This window comes from Micropterus salmoides, unplaced genomic scaffold, assembly GCF_014851395.1.
Source record: "Micropterus salmoides isolate LMB-PRFRI ecotype aquatic unplaced genomic scaffold, ASM1485139v1 Ms_hic_scaffold_11, whole genome shotgun sequence".
Lineage (NCBI taxonomy): Eukaryota > Metazoa > Chordata > Actinopteri > Centrarchiformes > Centrarchidae > Micropterus > Micropterus salmoides.
Window position 1 is genome coordinate 15,254,747 of NW_024040152.1, and position 14,144 is coordinate 15,268,890.

Genomic DNA, 14,144 nt, shown 5'->3' on the forward strand with positions numbered 1-14,144 from the left:
ATTGACCTGTGGATGTTTGATGTTGGACTTCCTAATGTAACACCTCTCACTCTAACTCTGTTTCTTACACACTGACACCCATTATTATTTACTGTTTGCATCTATGGCATCATGCTTTCAAATTCCATTTCGTTCTGAGCTAAATCTGAGACTGGAATCATAGTTTTATGTGATATATATTTGTGTTTTGCAAATGGTCTCATTTCAATTGTATTTTATCTCTTTTTAATGTTTCCCTTGTTGCAGGCTGTTGCTCCAAATGTATTATTAGTTCACCTACATGACTCACTCCTTCACTCTTCTGACTTTCTGACCTTGACCAAAAACAGGAACTTATTTTGAATGATATAATACCTGAAGATATTTATGTAACACAGACCAAGTTTTACAGACAACCATTTAATTTAAGTGTAGTTACTTTATATTACAAATTACAATTTTCTGTTATTGTTGAGTCTCAGGCAGGTTATGATAAACAACTAACCTTCATGCATACGAAAACACATATGCCAACCAACGCAGTCACGCACTAATGCATACACATATACAACACTCTGATCAATGTTGCCCTCAGGCTGTGGTGGCTTGCCGTGACTGAGGAGGCAGCCTGGTTAACACCCAGTGGTTCACCGCAGTGCAGTGTGCATTCACTCACAATGGTTCCCTCCATCACAGAGACCAGCCAGAAAAACACTCTAAATGTATCATATTATCATGCTGAGCTTATATCACTACTGTTTAAAAATGAGGGCATATTGTTCATTTCTATTCTTATGATGCAAACCCTTTAGCACAACTGACTAATTAAATAGAAAGGATATTGAAACATTCACCAACAAAAAATATACGGATGTAAACCCAGAAGCAGATAACTAGAGAGGGCAAACAGGGTGCAATTAACCCATGTTGAAAGTTTTATTCATGTTTAGAGGAAAGCGAGTGACAGATGTCAACACTTTCAAGAACAGTGATCTTATCACAGTTGCTATTGATTAATATAACTCAAGATTATACAGCATCAGTTCCATTGAAGCATCGAAAAGCAGTTGTTTTACCCATTTTTTCTTTACAAAGATGATCACGTCGAAGAAGTCTAGACTTTATGCAGAAGCAAGCACAGCTACACCCTTTTATGTAATCATGTAGAGGCAAAGGACACAAAATCTGGGGGTCGAGAGGGAAAAACAAAGAGGTACAGAGATGAAAAAGAACTGCCGCAGTTTAAGAGGCAACGAATGATTATCAAAATAGTTCTACAAAAGGAAATTAATTAAAGGAAGAAACAGGAATGCTTCTCCACTGTCCACAGTCACAAAGGTCATGATGGGGTCAGCAGTAGTCTAAAGTTTAGAGAGGTGGATTTCAACCAGATTGGCTGGGAAAATCTAGAAAGGGAAATACTTTGATCTTCTTCAACAGCTACTGCTGATGTGCCCATGAGCAAGGCACTTAACCCCTTAAGTGCAACAGTAGAACCAACAATAGAAGGCTGCATTTACACTGGGCTTCACCTAAAAATGAAATTGTGTAGCTGCATAAACAAAAAGCAGGGCGGTGCTGAAAAACCACATGCTTGTTCAACAAAACCCTGCATAAAGGCAAAAACGATGACGATACGATGATATATCCATGAGCTCACTTTCTATTCTCCACTGTAAGTCTTGTCTACTGCTTCGGCAGGTCTTCAGTGGGTTTCCCTCTCTCCAGCGTCACAGTGATAATGAAAACCAGCCATACTACAATGACACAGTGGTTTAATTCTCATTACAGAGATATAGCATATCCCTGTACCTTACAAACAAACAAACAAAATAAATTATTCTAAACTAAAGCATGACTGTTTGATACACAGGTCTGCTTGTCTTGAGAATAATTCATATTCAGGATAAGCAACTAAGAGCAACTTAATCAGAGCGTCCAGGTACTAGAGGATCTGAAAATACATGTTACTTACTGCAAAACCCCCTACAATATACCCTATTTGGTGCCAAAGTAGGGTAAAACAATCAACAGTGTCCTATACAGCCGGCTACATTGTGATGTTATTGGAAGTGCGACTCGGACCCATGTGGGATTGTTCGAAAGTCCTGACACATTTTATTAGAACGAGAAACTTTCCTTCTTTGAAATACTGTGAAGGTATTTTTTTTTTCAAACATACCTTTTCTGGAAAGTACTGTAACACATTTAGAGCTGCAACAACAAGCTGATTAATCAATTAGTCCATCAACAAAAAGCAATTAGCTCTATTTTGATAACAGATTCATTATTTTTAGTAATCTTCCAAAAACAAGGGCAAACACTGAATCCAGTTTCTTAAATGTGAGGATCTGAAGCCTTTGTATGTTATATATTGTAGAATAATTAATACCTTTTGGGTTTTGGACAGTTGGTCTAATAAAACAAACAATTTGAACACATCACCTGTGTTCAGTCACTACATCACTACAATGGGCACTATTTTCTGACATTTCAGACACAAAACGAAAATCAAGACAATAATCATCAAATAAACCGATAAAGACAATAATGATTAATTGAGCCCTAAACATAAGAATTTTCAGACACTCTAGAAACCTTTGGCATGATGCGCTGCCACAAAAATATTGGAATAAAGCAGTGGTCTCTACTTTGTCTATGTACTGTCAAAAACAGAGGACCTGCATTTCATAAACAGTGGAATTGTCCTTTGAGCAATAAGTGCAAATGTAATTAATACTTTCATCATGTGAGTTTTCCAGATATATAAACAGTACTGAAGCTTTAAAAATACTTCTAACAAAGTCTTTAAGCATACAAGCATTTATCTTGATCCATGTACGGTTCAAAACAGGACATCTCTTTGCACCTGACATTCACCATAACTCATCCTCTGGATGGACGACAGCTTAAGTCCAACTCATCTGTGCTAGACCATCAACTGACACACAGTGACGGTCAGTGAGGAAGCAAGAGAGCATGGGAAGATAGTGAACTGGTGGGCCCAAGGGCTGGTCCATGGTCAGTGCAATACAGTGGCCAGTAGAGGGCATCAGAACCCCGCATCAGTGTCGGGTGGTTCCTCCTTCAAACCAGCGTGCGCTGCATCCAGAGGGTGTTAATGGTTGTAGTACGCCTGTTGCAGAGTCTTTATCCAAAGCAGAATGAGTCAGACATTTTCTTGATGTGACTTGTGCCAAAGATTCATTCATAATTTACAACAGCTATACGGAAGTCCTCGTGTGCAGTTTTATGTACAAGAAGTTAGAAATTTGTATCTTAAACAAATGTTTTAAACATAAAGTTGATTTCTCCTTATGCTATTTTGGAATATCATCCATTTCTGCCTGCATTTTCTACATTACAATTATCAACATTCACATACAGTGTTCCTCTTTTCAGAATTGCTCTATTGTTAACTAATAATTTTTAATTCATATTATTAATAATACTTTGACATTGTGAGTTATGAAACTGCACTGATGATGTAAGAAATTCAGAGAAGACAAGAATATATTTGACCACATTTACCTTTAGGTAAAAAGGAACATAGTCCATATACTGGCATGAATTATGTATGTATAAAACTATGTGCATCCTCAGTTTTTGTGATCAGTGTTTTGCATTGTACATTTCCAAGTGCATACAAATTTCCCGCAGCACTGCAGTATCTCCGTATTCTACCGCAGCCCCTCACTCTCCCTGCCTCACTCTCCCTCCCCTATATCTCCTCTGTCACTCAACCTAACCTCTAAAGTCTTTCTAGGAAACACTTTGACAAACTGAATCCACGTTTTCGTTTTCAACTCTTCTCTGTCCGTCAAAGTTTCTGTAAAATCTCCAAAGCCACCTTTGCCCTTGGTTCATATTGTTCCAAAGCTACATCTTTTTATGTTTGATCACCTCTTCCTCCACTTCTTCTCACACGATCTGTGCTCCAAGCTCAGCATTTACTCTCATCCATCATCTAAATGTATTGTATACATGATTATTAAGAGTCAGTGTCTCTCCTTCCCTCCCTCTTCCTAACATGGGGAGGCACTCATGTGCATGTGTGTGTGATAGTGAGGTGGAGGTACAGGCGATGGCGGCATGGCCATGGGAAGAGCCTGGCCTTGGGGATGTGAGGAGTGCGACCTGGGCAGGGTGTGCGTGGAGGGGTAACCAGCAGACTGCGGGGGCATTTGGTAGCTCCCTGTGTAAGAAGACCCAGAAGGCGGGCTGCCCTGGCCGCCCTTTTGGGGGTTGCTTTTGGGCGGCGCTGGGGGTGCCTGGTTGAGCTGAATGGAGATGTCACTGGAGGCTATGGAGACACTACGGCCTCGCTTTGGCGGAGGCCAGGAGGATTCTGGGTGGAGGTACTGGCCACTGTAGTCACTGCTCTCGGACAGGCGGGGACGGTAGAGTGCAGGGTGGGGGCGGTACATCTCTTCCTCTGCGTAGCGCTTCATAAACAGATAGACTGACATTACCCCGGCCCCCTGAGACAGTAAGTGAGAAGAGGAAGCATGAAGAAAGAGCAGGAAGAGATGTGGGGGAGATAAGATGCGACAGGGAGAGAGGGACTCAGTTACGTAAATAATTTGAGTTCAGAGACAAATACATTTTCATAGAAATAGTAACAAGTGATGTTGGGGAGATTTAAAGGTGGAGGTGGAGAGGTGTAAGCATGTGCTTTTGATTAATAAGGATTTAGAAAGATGGCGTTCTTTTAAGCTCATATAAGAGAGACTGAAAGGGAAGGGAAGGCAAAGAAGGAGATAAGGAGAGGTTAGAGGAGGGGAGGAGGTTAGTTCACACTGAACTGTCAACTGCAGCACATTAAGAGCAGTGTTGCTGCTGATGATGGCAAAGAGGCAGAGGGGGCGGAGGGGTGGCGGTGGGGGTGAGCAGAGGATTCATGTGAAAATGCACCATGCATGGATGCACACACGGACACACACAAACACACACACACACACACACACACAAACCCTGCAGTTCTGCATCATAAGCACTGATACCTCCCATTATATAGCCATCATCTTACCTGCTTGCACACTCACCATGCAGTACTCTACAAACATACACACATGCACTCATTCTCCCATTCTCTTTCACATTTTTTTATAACTTACACAGAGAGAGAGATAGGGAGAGAGAGGGAGAGTGAGGGAGAGAGAGAGGGAGAGAGAGAGGGAGGGAGAAAGGCCAGACTGACCTCTTTGAGTAAGAAGGAAGAGGCAGCGAAGGCGAAGGACCAGCCATAGTGGTAGTTGAAGAACTGCTCTGGCTCCCTAGGCCGGTTCATCACCTCATCATTAATACTGGAGATGTAGAGCACCAGGCCCACCACCAGACTGAGGCCTGCACACATCACATTAACAATGACAGTGAGTAAGAGAGAGAAAGAATGTCTGATACAAGAGAGAGAGCGCGAGGAGGTCATTAAATAGCAATCCAGACAGCTGCACCAGTGTGGTGAGGGTTTAAGAGACAGAGACAGAGAGAGAGAGTGATGGGATGTGGAGTGACAACGCCAAGCAATTAGCCACCAAAATGCTAACATTAATAAAGAGATGGGAGGGAGACCAGAGAGAGAGAGTCATTATGTTACACAGCTCAGACAGATCGTGGTTATGGTTACTTGTTAATAAAGTGAACTTGTCCTGTCTTGTGTTTTAAGTCACTATATTTAACCAAGGCATGATCTTTCCTGAACCTTAACCATAACCATAAGTTTTTTAAACTGACAAAAAAAGTCAGTTAAGGTTAAGTTGACGTTCTGAATGAACATTTTTTGACCTGGCAGGTATCGTCTATGAAGAAAAGAGTAACACCTGCACACTGATTTCAAACCCCAAATCCATTTATTTAAGTAGACAACATTCTGCAGTCAGATGCGGATTGGATCATAAAACATTCATTAAAACTTTTTCTCATTATGGTGATTAATAACATAATTCAGTGGCATATTTGCTGTTTCCTCTCAAAGCATATTTGCTGTTTGAAATTTGTAGTATATGTTTATGTAATTTCTAGGAGACAGGGTTGCCTGCAGATATCCATTAAAACTAAACTATTTTCTTCCTTCACTTATCCCAAGAGCAAAGTAGCTTTTAATTTAATTATCATATTGTAATGTCACATTTTGATTACTGTGTGAGCTTGCACATTTCTAATTAGGTTCTTCTTGAAAATCACAATTAAGATATGGTTTAAAAAAGAGAGAGAGATAAAGATGTGAAGGAGGTTAAAATGTGCCAGTGGCTCGAAACAGACCATTTAGTAAGAAGCATGCACTGTAAACTTTAGCGTGTTAAAGGACAAATGGAAAACCAGAATTGGCTTTATGGGTGAAAGAATGCCTCTTTTCACCCAGAAGCAACACATACAACATTTAAACGCCCCTTTCCTCCAAGAACACTCACCCTGCATTAGACATGTTAAATGCATGAGATACAACATATGGCCAACATTGAAGAATCAATATTCAAAGAAAGCCGCTTGCCGTAAGCAGCAAATATGAGTATTTTTAGCTTTCACTGCAACATTCAAATGTACCACAGGGCTGTCGAGCGGCTGTGTCCTACACGTAAACGGCTTAAGTGGTTGTGCTGGCGATTTTAAAACTGAAAAATGTGGAAACTGCAGAAACCATGCTGCTGTCAGTCATGCAGTGGAAGTACATCTTTATCTCAATAAGTAACACCAGCATGCAAAGGAACACTAAGAGCAGGTGGAGGAAAAGAAAGTGTGCGTGTATGAGACAAAAGGGAGGAAAACTAGAGGTAAATCGTGTGTCACGTGCATATGCAAGATGTCTGTGGTGTGTCTAAGGGAGAAACAAAAAGTGTGAGAGAGAGACAGGGTACGAGAGCAATATCATCCTCTAGTCATCCTTGAACAGCTGTGGCTCCATGCCGCTGCTGTGAATCCTGTAATATCAACCAGAACATGACCGACCCAAACTGCAATATTTACTAGAACACCGTGTCAGTCATGCCAGCAGAATGAGCTCTTATCACTCAGTGGACCACAAAAACCACCACATCCACAGTGACTCAGCCTACTGAAAGAATATACTCTGAATGAAGGAGAGTCTAGGAAAAGAGAGGAAGGACTGAGAGGGGGGAGAAATAGAGAAAGCAAAGAAAACTGAGAGGCTGGGTGAACAAGAGACGGGGGAGGCAGAGGGAGGAGGGGTGTGAGTAGGGAGGGCAAGACAGGAAGGCAATGTTGAGAGAGAGAGGGGCTTAGTGCAGCAGAATATCTAACCGCTGAAAAGCAATTTGATACACTTGCCCCTTGTTGTCACCCTATTATCAAAATACCTCATAAAGTAAAACACTGCGATACTTCCAGCACAGGCTATAAACATTACATAACCCCATTACATAACACCTATTATTTTGCTCTACCCTTTATCAGCAAGTCCCTGCTACGGCAAGTTGGCGCTGTCGCGGCAGACTCTGTTTGATGTTCCTCTGAGCTCTGCAGCGCTGCTTCTTTCTCAAACACATCAAGTGAAACAGCCTTCAGAGAACAGGAGCTCCAATTTGGCTCCTGACTGTCTTTACTACACACACTGAGGGCAATAAATGGGAGCATTACTGCCACCTGCTGTTCAAGAAGGTTAACTACACTGATGCAGAAAACCAAGCTGAAACACCTGCTTTTGTTACTGTGGGAATATATTGCATGTATTTTTACAGGTGTACATCATATAAATACAAAGAAAGAATCACATAAAGCCTGTTTTATTCCAAAGTAATGCAAAGTCAAAAGAGAAAACTCTTCCCCTGCAGGAGTCTTTAAACCTGATCCAGTCACCTTTTCTGATGACAGCCTTCACACCTGCATCATACACTAAAAATAGCCTTGATGGAGTGTCTCCATGTGTGACAGAGGACACACCGGGCTACTGCAATCAATCACAGTGTGACAGTGGGACATGAGCAATGGGTCCCACCTGACAGGATGAAGAAGATGCCGGACACAAAGGCCAGGATGGTGCGCTGAGGCCGGATGTGTCCAATGTTACTGATGACAAAGGCCGTGAAGACAAAGAGCAGCGACACCATCGGGAAGGGCGTGGCTGTCCGCACCATCTCTGTAGGGAAGAGAGTTCACAGTGTTAAACACAGCAGTCTTTAAACTGCTGAGAAAGGTGAATGATAACGTCTCTGGAGCTTAAAAAGCCTTAGTTAATGCATCAGAGGCAGTAAAGTCTATGATAGAAAGTATGCTCAGCTATGTGGAGATGCCTGGGGGTAATGTCTACCACCAAAACAGGGAGATGGCAAACAGCATTCTTTTCTTACATGGCATTATTTTTAGTAGAATAGTAGAATTGGTTTTGAAATATTGACATAGACATTTTAATTTATTTTTAGACATATCTTTGTTTATGAGGACGATCTGGCACTTCTAAATCACTTCAATGTAGTTTTTTCTGATTACTGTTAAAGAACAAGTGTTACTACAAAGGGCTGCTGCAGCTAACCATGCTTTTAATTATCGATTAATCTGACAATTATTTATTCGATTAAAGGTTTAGTCCATAAAACATCAGAGTCCATTAGAGTTTCCCAGAGACCAAGGTGACATATTCAGATATCTTGTTTTGTACAACACACAGTCCAAAACCTAAAGACATTCAGTTTACTGTGATGTAAAAAAAAATGAAAACATCCTAACATTAAAGAAAATTTTGGCAATGTTTTTTCAAAAAGGACTCTAAATGATTAATCCATCCATCATCAACCGCTTATCCTGTGTACACCCTGGTCAGGTCACCAGTCTAAATGATTAACTGATTGTCAAAATAGGTGCTTATTATTTATATTATATTTATTTATATAATTAATTTTACTGTTCATTAGCTAATAGTAGCAGCTCTAATATTATGTTCAATTTTCAGCACCCAAATCAATCGGCAGGGGCACTCTGCAGTTACTCACAAATGCAGACTCACATATAGTAGATAATGTGCTGTTATATGTTTTACTTACTGAGAATATTTGCAGTGTTTTCGGTGGTGATCTCTATATCGGGTTCAGTGAAGTACTCTGACGCAACACATCTCCCGTTTTCTGCTCCTGAGAGGAAACACAGACACAGACACACGGGGGGGGGATACTGGGGTTTGCTTTTAGGATCAAAATCAATGATGCATGACGAAACAAAACCAAACCAAAAAAAAGCATGTGGGTCTGTGCAGTCCTGCTCACAGGTAACAATCATGTTTTGTGACAGCTATGATTCTAGAGGCCAGAAGCTCGCTTTCTCTTTCTTTTTTCCCTTGCTGCTCTCTCACTCAGCTGGTTTATTCTATCCATTTCTGTGTATTTGTCGCTGTGATGATGTGGACACATGCAGCGGCATTGTTTGGTGTGTGTGTGTCAGAAATGTGCATGTGTATCTGTCTTCTACAGTTGTCCTTTAATTTTTTGAATGTGAATGTTGTTGTAGCTTCCTACCAGCCACGAAGCAAACTCTCCAGAGGCCTGAATGCAGCGCCATCTTCACCTCCATGCTCTGGTTCTGCTGTAGGATGATGCCCTCCACCATGATCAGCCAGTAGTCTGTAGACACGGCCACCCCCACCAGCAGCAGCCCGCAGGCTCCAAACACTGTGGATAGGATGGTCAACGCACGGCTGCTGCACGAACTCATCTGGAGGGCGAAACCAGGGAGTTAAGAGTGTTAGAAGAGAAGGGGAATTACACATCAAAACTGCAGGGAGACATAAATGTAGGGACATTTGCAAGGGGTCATGAAGGGAGGTCATTAAGGGCGAGGAAACACTGAGACAGACATGTGATGCACACACACGCAAACAGCTACTGGCTGTCTTCATGTCACGCCTTGTTATTGCTAAAGATGTGATAGTGATACATCCGGTGGCGACCAATCCTGTTAAGTCAGAGAGGAGCCATTGCAACAGATGATGACTTCACGGTAAACCTCAAGTCACACAAGCATTTAAAAAACTGAGGGATAGATTGAAGAGACACACCACACATGCACACACAGATCAGGAAAGGGAGGAGAGGTCCTACGTGACTCAGACATTGTCTTTCTGTGACTTAGTTCTGGTTCACCAGGGAAAGAATTCACTGCATATCCTTTGAGCTGCTGCCTGTTTGCATTTGTGAGTTTTCATGCACGTGTATGTGTGATTGTTCAGCCACTAGCCTCTGCTTAATTTGGGCCGCTGTTCAGTATCATCAACTTGACAAATAATGGAGAAACAAATGCACATGGAAAACACAGAGCGGGGTTGCTGTTTACTGTAATCACCCTCATTTAGTACAGCTTACCTGTCATTTCACCTCATATTTTCCTTTATAAAAGGTTAGCTTCACTTGTGCTTGATTATTTTCAAGTGTTGTGTTTGTATCTGAGTATAATGGACTTACTGTTTTATGCTAATTTACATGGTTTTCCATATATGGTATATACACTAGAGTTTTATGCTATGTTTTAATTTGTTTTGTTTTATCAGCTTACCCAGGTTTATACACCTGGTGGTCATTTAATTAGGTTTTGCTAGCTGGAACTATAGGACCACCTTTCATTCTTTCAGCAGGAGCTTTGCCTATGATGATAGCATCTCGCAGTGGCTGCAAATTATTTTGTGGGTGCACGTCTGCTCTGAATATCACATTGTATCGGGCTCAAAAAAGCTCAAAGAGCCCAATTATGGCCATGAAGCAATGCGCCCGCTCTCCAACAAGGTGTAAACACACACTGACATTCAATCCTCAGCCATTCAAAACTGCAATAGTGGCCCAGTGAGTGGCTAGAAAACGTTTCCAACATCATTAAACATATTGTGCTGTTTACAGCCTGAACTGTGGACAAGAGGCAGCATGGAGCTTTTACACCAAAGTCTGACCCTCACTGTCACAAAGTAACTGATGTTTGTTGTAGCAGGAAATGTTTTTCGCTCCTCACTTGTCTGGTTTGGGCGATCATATAACTACTCAAGCTACACCCTCTTGTTCTTACGGTGGCTGACAGGAGTGAACACAGGCATGTTCTTCTGCTGATGTAACACAGCTGCTTCAGGTTTGAAAAGATGCGTGTTTGAGCTTTTTCCTCCTCTCGGTTGTGCTGAGCTGTTATTTGAATATTTGTGGCCTGCCTGTTTTACTGTCATTAATAAAATATTCACAATGCTGCGGCTGATCAGATCATTCTATGTAAACCCTCCAGGCCAATTATTCAAAGGCACATTATTCACATCTAACACTTAGTCTAACAGATGCTGAACTTCTGTACAATGTCAGTTTCTTCTGGAGTGACTATAGTAAAATATATCATGTTTTTGGTAACTAATTAAGTGAACATCGATAAATTATCAGGCATTTAAAATGCCTTTGTCAACAGAAAAATGAATGTCAATTTAATGACTAAAACATGAGAATCACTTTATTTCTATTCCAGTCTTCTTTCTTTTTCTGACAAACCTTTGAGTCTTTTAAGAGCAGAGTTATAATAGATACAGTAATTCTATTGGGGAATAAACTCTTAAAGATTAAGCTTGGCCTCATTTTATCTGGAAAGCTATGGTGTGAGACGTGACCACTAAAGACGTTACTTCAGTTTCTATGCATACCCTGGGATGAATAGAGATTCTTTTGTTGAACGAGGCGTATGTGTAAGAACAGAGCTGGCTGGTGGTAAAGGGTACACATCTGAGAAATCCCTCTGAGAAATGACAAGTCCGAGCATTTTAAGGCTAAAAGAAGCACAGGGAGCACAGAGTGAGTTACAACTGGGACATAAAGATATATCAGAGAAGAAGTACTACCAGCCAGTGAAAATCTGGTCGGACAAACAAAAGTTACAAGATTTACAAATTGCAGGATACAAATTGTCACAAATGGCGATTTGAATGAATATGAAAAAGTTCCGCGTCGGTTCAATCTTGAATTTTCCTTCTTTTTTCCTCTTTAATCAGAGATTATGACTGGGTTTTGAATCATACCTAAGTGGCTGTTGCTGCTGGTGACATTGGGGCTGGATGACAAGAGTTTGAGAGAGCGTGATAGAGAGTTTCAGGTAGTCTCTGTAAAATCAAAAAACAACTCACTGACTGGGGGGGGGGGTTCAGGAATGAACAATCACACCTTCCAGCAGATGGAGGATGTGTCAAAGTGGTCAGGAAGGAGTGTGAATCAACTGGAGTTGCAACACAACAGAAATGAGTGGTTGTGCCCGAGTGGCTCTTCCAGACTTGTTCAGCACCACGGACAGCACCCACATCTCACTCATACAGAACACAAAACGGCATCTGACAAGATGAAACACATCCTGCTGGTTTAGAATGGATTTGGACACAAATGAGGGGCACAAATTCATTTGCTATGCGTGAATTGTGTTCACATCAGCCATCAAAACCCTCTCAAGAGCTGTTGCAGCTTTTGGAGAAAAAGCCATTGTGGATTTGGGATTGAGATTGAGTGAAAAACTTCCGATTGCCTGTTGGATTTGTGATAACTATCCCATTTCAGCGCTCTGAGACAGGCCCCTCAGCTCCCTCACCCTTAAAGTAAGCCAATTGAATTGGTTAGATGGGCACCACAAGGGGGACAAAAGGTTTAATTCTCTCTAATCTGTCACAATCTACAGACTGACATCACCTCTAAGCCCCACAGGAAAGACAGACACCAAGAGAAAGAGGGAGTGATGGATAAGAGGAGAGGATGTGGAGAGAACATCAAGCAGCTAGAACAGAGAACTGAGACAGGAGAGAGGAGGATGAAAGTATGTTCGGAGAAAGTATTTAAGGCAGGAACAGCATGCCTATATGAAACAGATATAGGTTAACACTGGGAAAGACCTTGGCCCAAAAAATGGAAGGAGTACCCAACATGGACGCGCACGGGGGGGATGCGCCTACACCTGTGCTAAACTAACCAACCTTGACTGTGCAGCGTCTCAAAATCTGCCTGAGACGACGATGAAATCACACAGTGGAAAATAAAATGACTTCATAACGAGTAAACGTGGATATCGTGACTCAGTGGGTGGGTTTTGTCATGATTTGTCAAAGCATTTCAGCTGCGCAGTCACACACACACACACACACACACACACACACACACACACACACACCCATCATTAACGCATCATTTTCACAGAGCCGAGCAGATAGTGAAACATTCAGTTCATATTTCTTGTAAACTACATACGTGAAACACGGGATCCATGTCAGTACAGTACTGACTAAGTGATGTGCGCATCGGATTGTTTAGCCTCCCCCCACCCCCCTTACTGTCACACACACTCACACGCGGAGTTTGGAGACGATAAACAGAGCAGAGAACATGTGAGCCACTCACATGCCACACACAAAAAAGGGATGAAATGGAAAAGAAGCGAAAGACTCGACTCTCAGGTAACATTAAACTGTGACGTTTTCTGAGCGCTCTCTCGCTCCCTCAAGATTAGCGGTTGTCTTTACGCTAAACAGACATGAGCACACGTTATGAATGCTGCTCTTTTCGCAGCTGCCGTCACACACACTTACACACAGATTTTAAAATGACTGAGTCAGGTTGAAAGGGCGTCATTGTCACAATTACTGCCAAGGAGCACACAACTGTAGTTATTTAAAAGGGGAAAATACTCACCCTGCCACGAGAGTCGTGCGCACACGTCAGTAGCCAAGAAAGCTCACAGCAGGGAGGCTTGGTGGATTTTGGTCTCCCTCTCTCTCTCCCCTTCTCTCTCCCCCTCTCTCTCCTGTGTGTTTTCCCTTAAGTCCCCTTACCCATCCTCTAAACCCCTCACTCTCTCTTTCACTCAATCTGTCCCAGGCACTGCGGTGGATTGGTTCAGCAAGCTACTTTGGCTACAAAAGAGACATAGAGGGAGCAGGAGGGAGAAGCGCTGTACAGAGCGTGCGCGAGAGAGAGAGTGAGTGAGAGATACGGAGTGAGTGAGAGAGAGTGAATTAGAGAGTGAGTGTGAGTTTTAGTGAGTGAGAGAGCGAGAGATGCTTTGTATGATGCTTTGGAAATATTGTTGTTACACATTCATGCCAATAAAGCTAATTTGAATCGAATTGAATTGAATTGAGAGACAGAACGTGTGAGTGAGTGAGTGAGTGAGTGAGTGAGTGAGTGAGTGTGAGAGAGAGAGGGATTGTGAGTTAAAGAGTGAGAGAGTGA

At 42.0% G+C, this 14,144-nt stretch overlaps 1 protein-coding gene across 1 annotated transcript; it reads right to left on the bottom strand.

Moving 5' to 3' along the window:
* Positions 1-499: 499 nt before the first annotated feature.
* On the bottom strand, positions 500-13,852 carry cacng7b (calcium channel, voltage-dependent, gamma subunit 7b). Its single transcript, XM_038711242.1, has 6 exons — positions 13,605-13,852; positions 9,441-9,636; positions 8,973-9,059; positions 7,931-8,071; positions 5,180-5,325; positions 500-4,460 (listed from the first exon to the last, which is right to left on the bottom strand). The coding sequence occupies exons 2-6, from the start codon at positions 9,634-9,636 to the stop codon at positions 4,005-4,007; spliced, it is 1,026 nt and encodes a 341-aa protein (XP_038567170.1). The 5' UTR covers positions 13,605-13,852; the 3' UTR covers positions 500-4,004.
* Positions 13,853-14,144: the final 292 nt, after the last annotated feature.

Excerpts from the sequence above, each read along its gene's own strand:
- cacng7b (XM_038711242.1), bottom strand. The coding sequence starts at position 9,636 with ATGAGTTCGTGCAGCAGCCGTGCGTTGACCATCCTATCCACAGTGTTT. Across the intron at positions 9,060-9,440 it reads GAGAGTTTGCTTCGTGGCTG|GAGCAGAAAACGGGAGATGT; the intron begins GTAGGAAGCTAC and ends GTTTCCTCTCAG. Across the intron at positions 4,461-5,179 it reads CTTCCTTCTTACTCAAAGAG|GGGGCCGGGGTAATGTCAGT; the intron begins GTCAGTCTGGCC and ends TTACTGTCTCAG.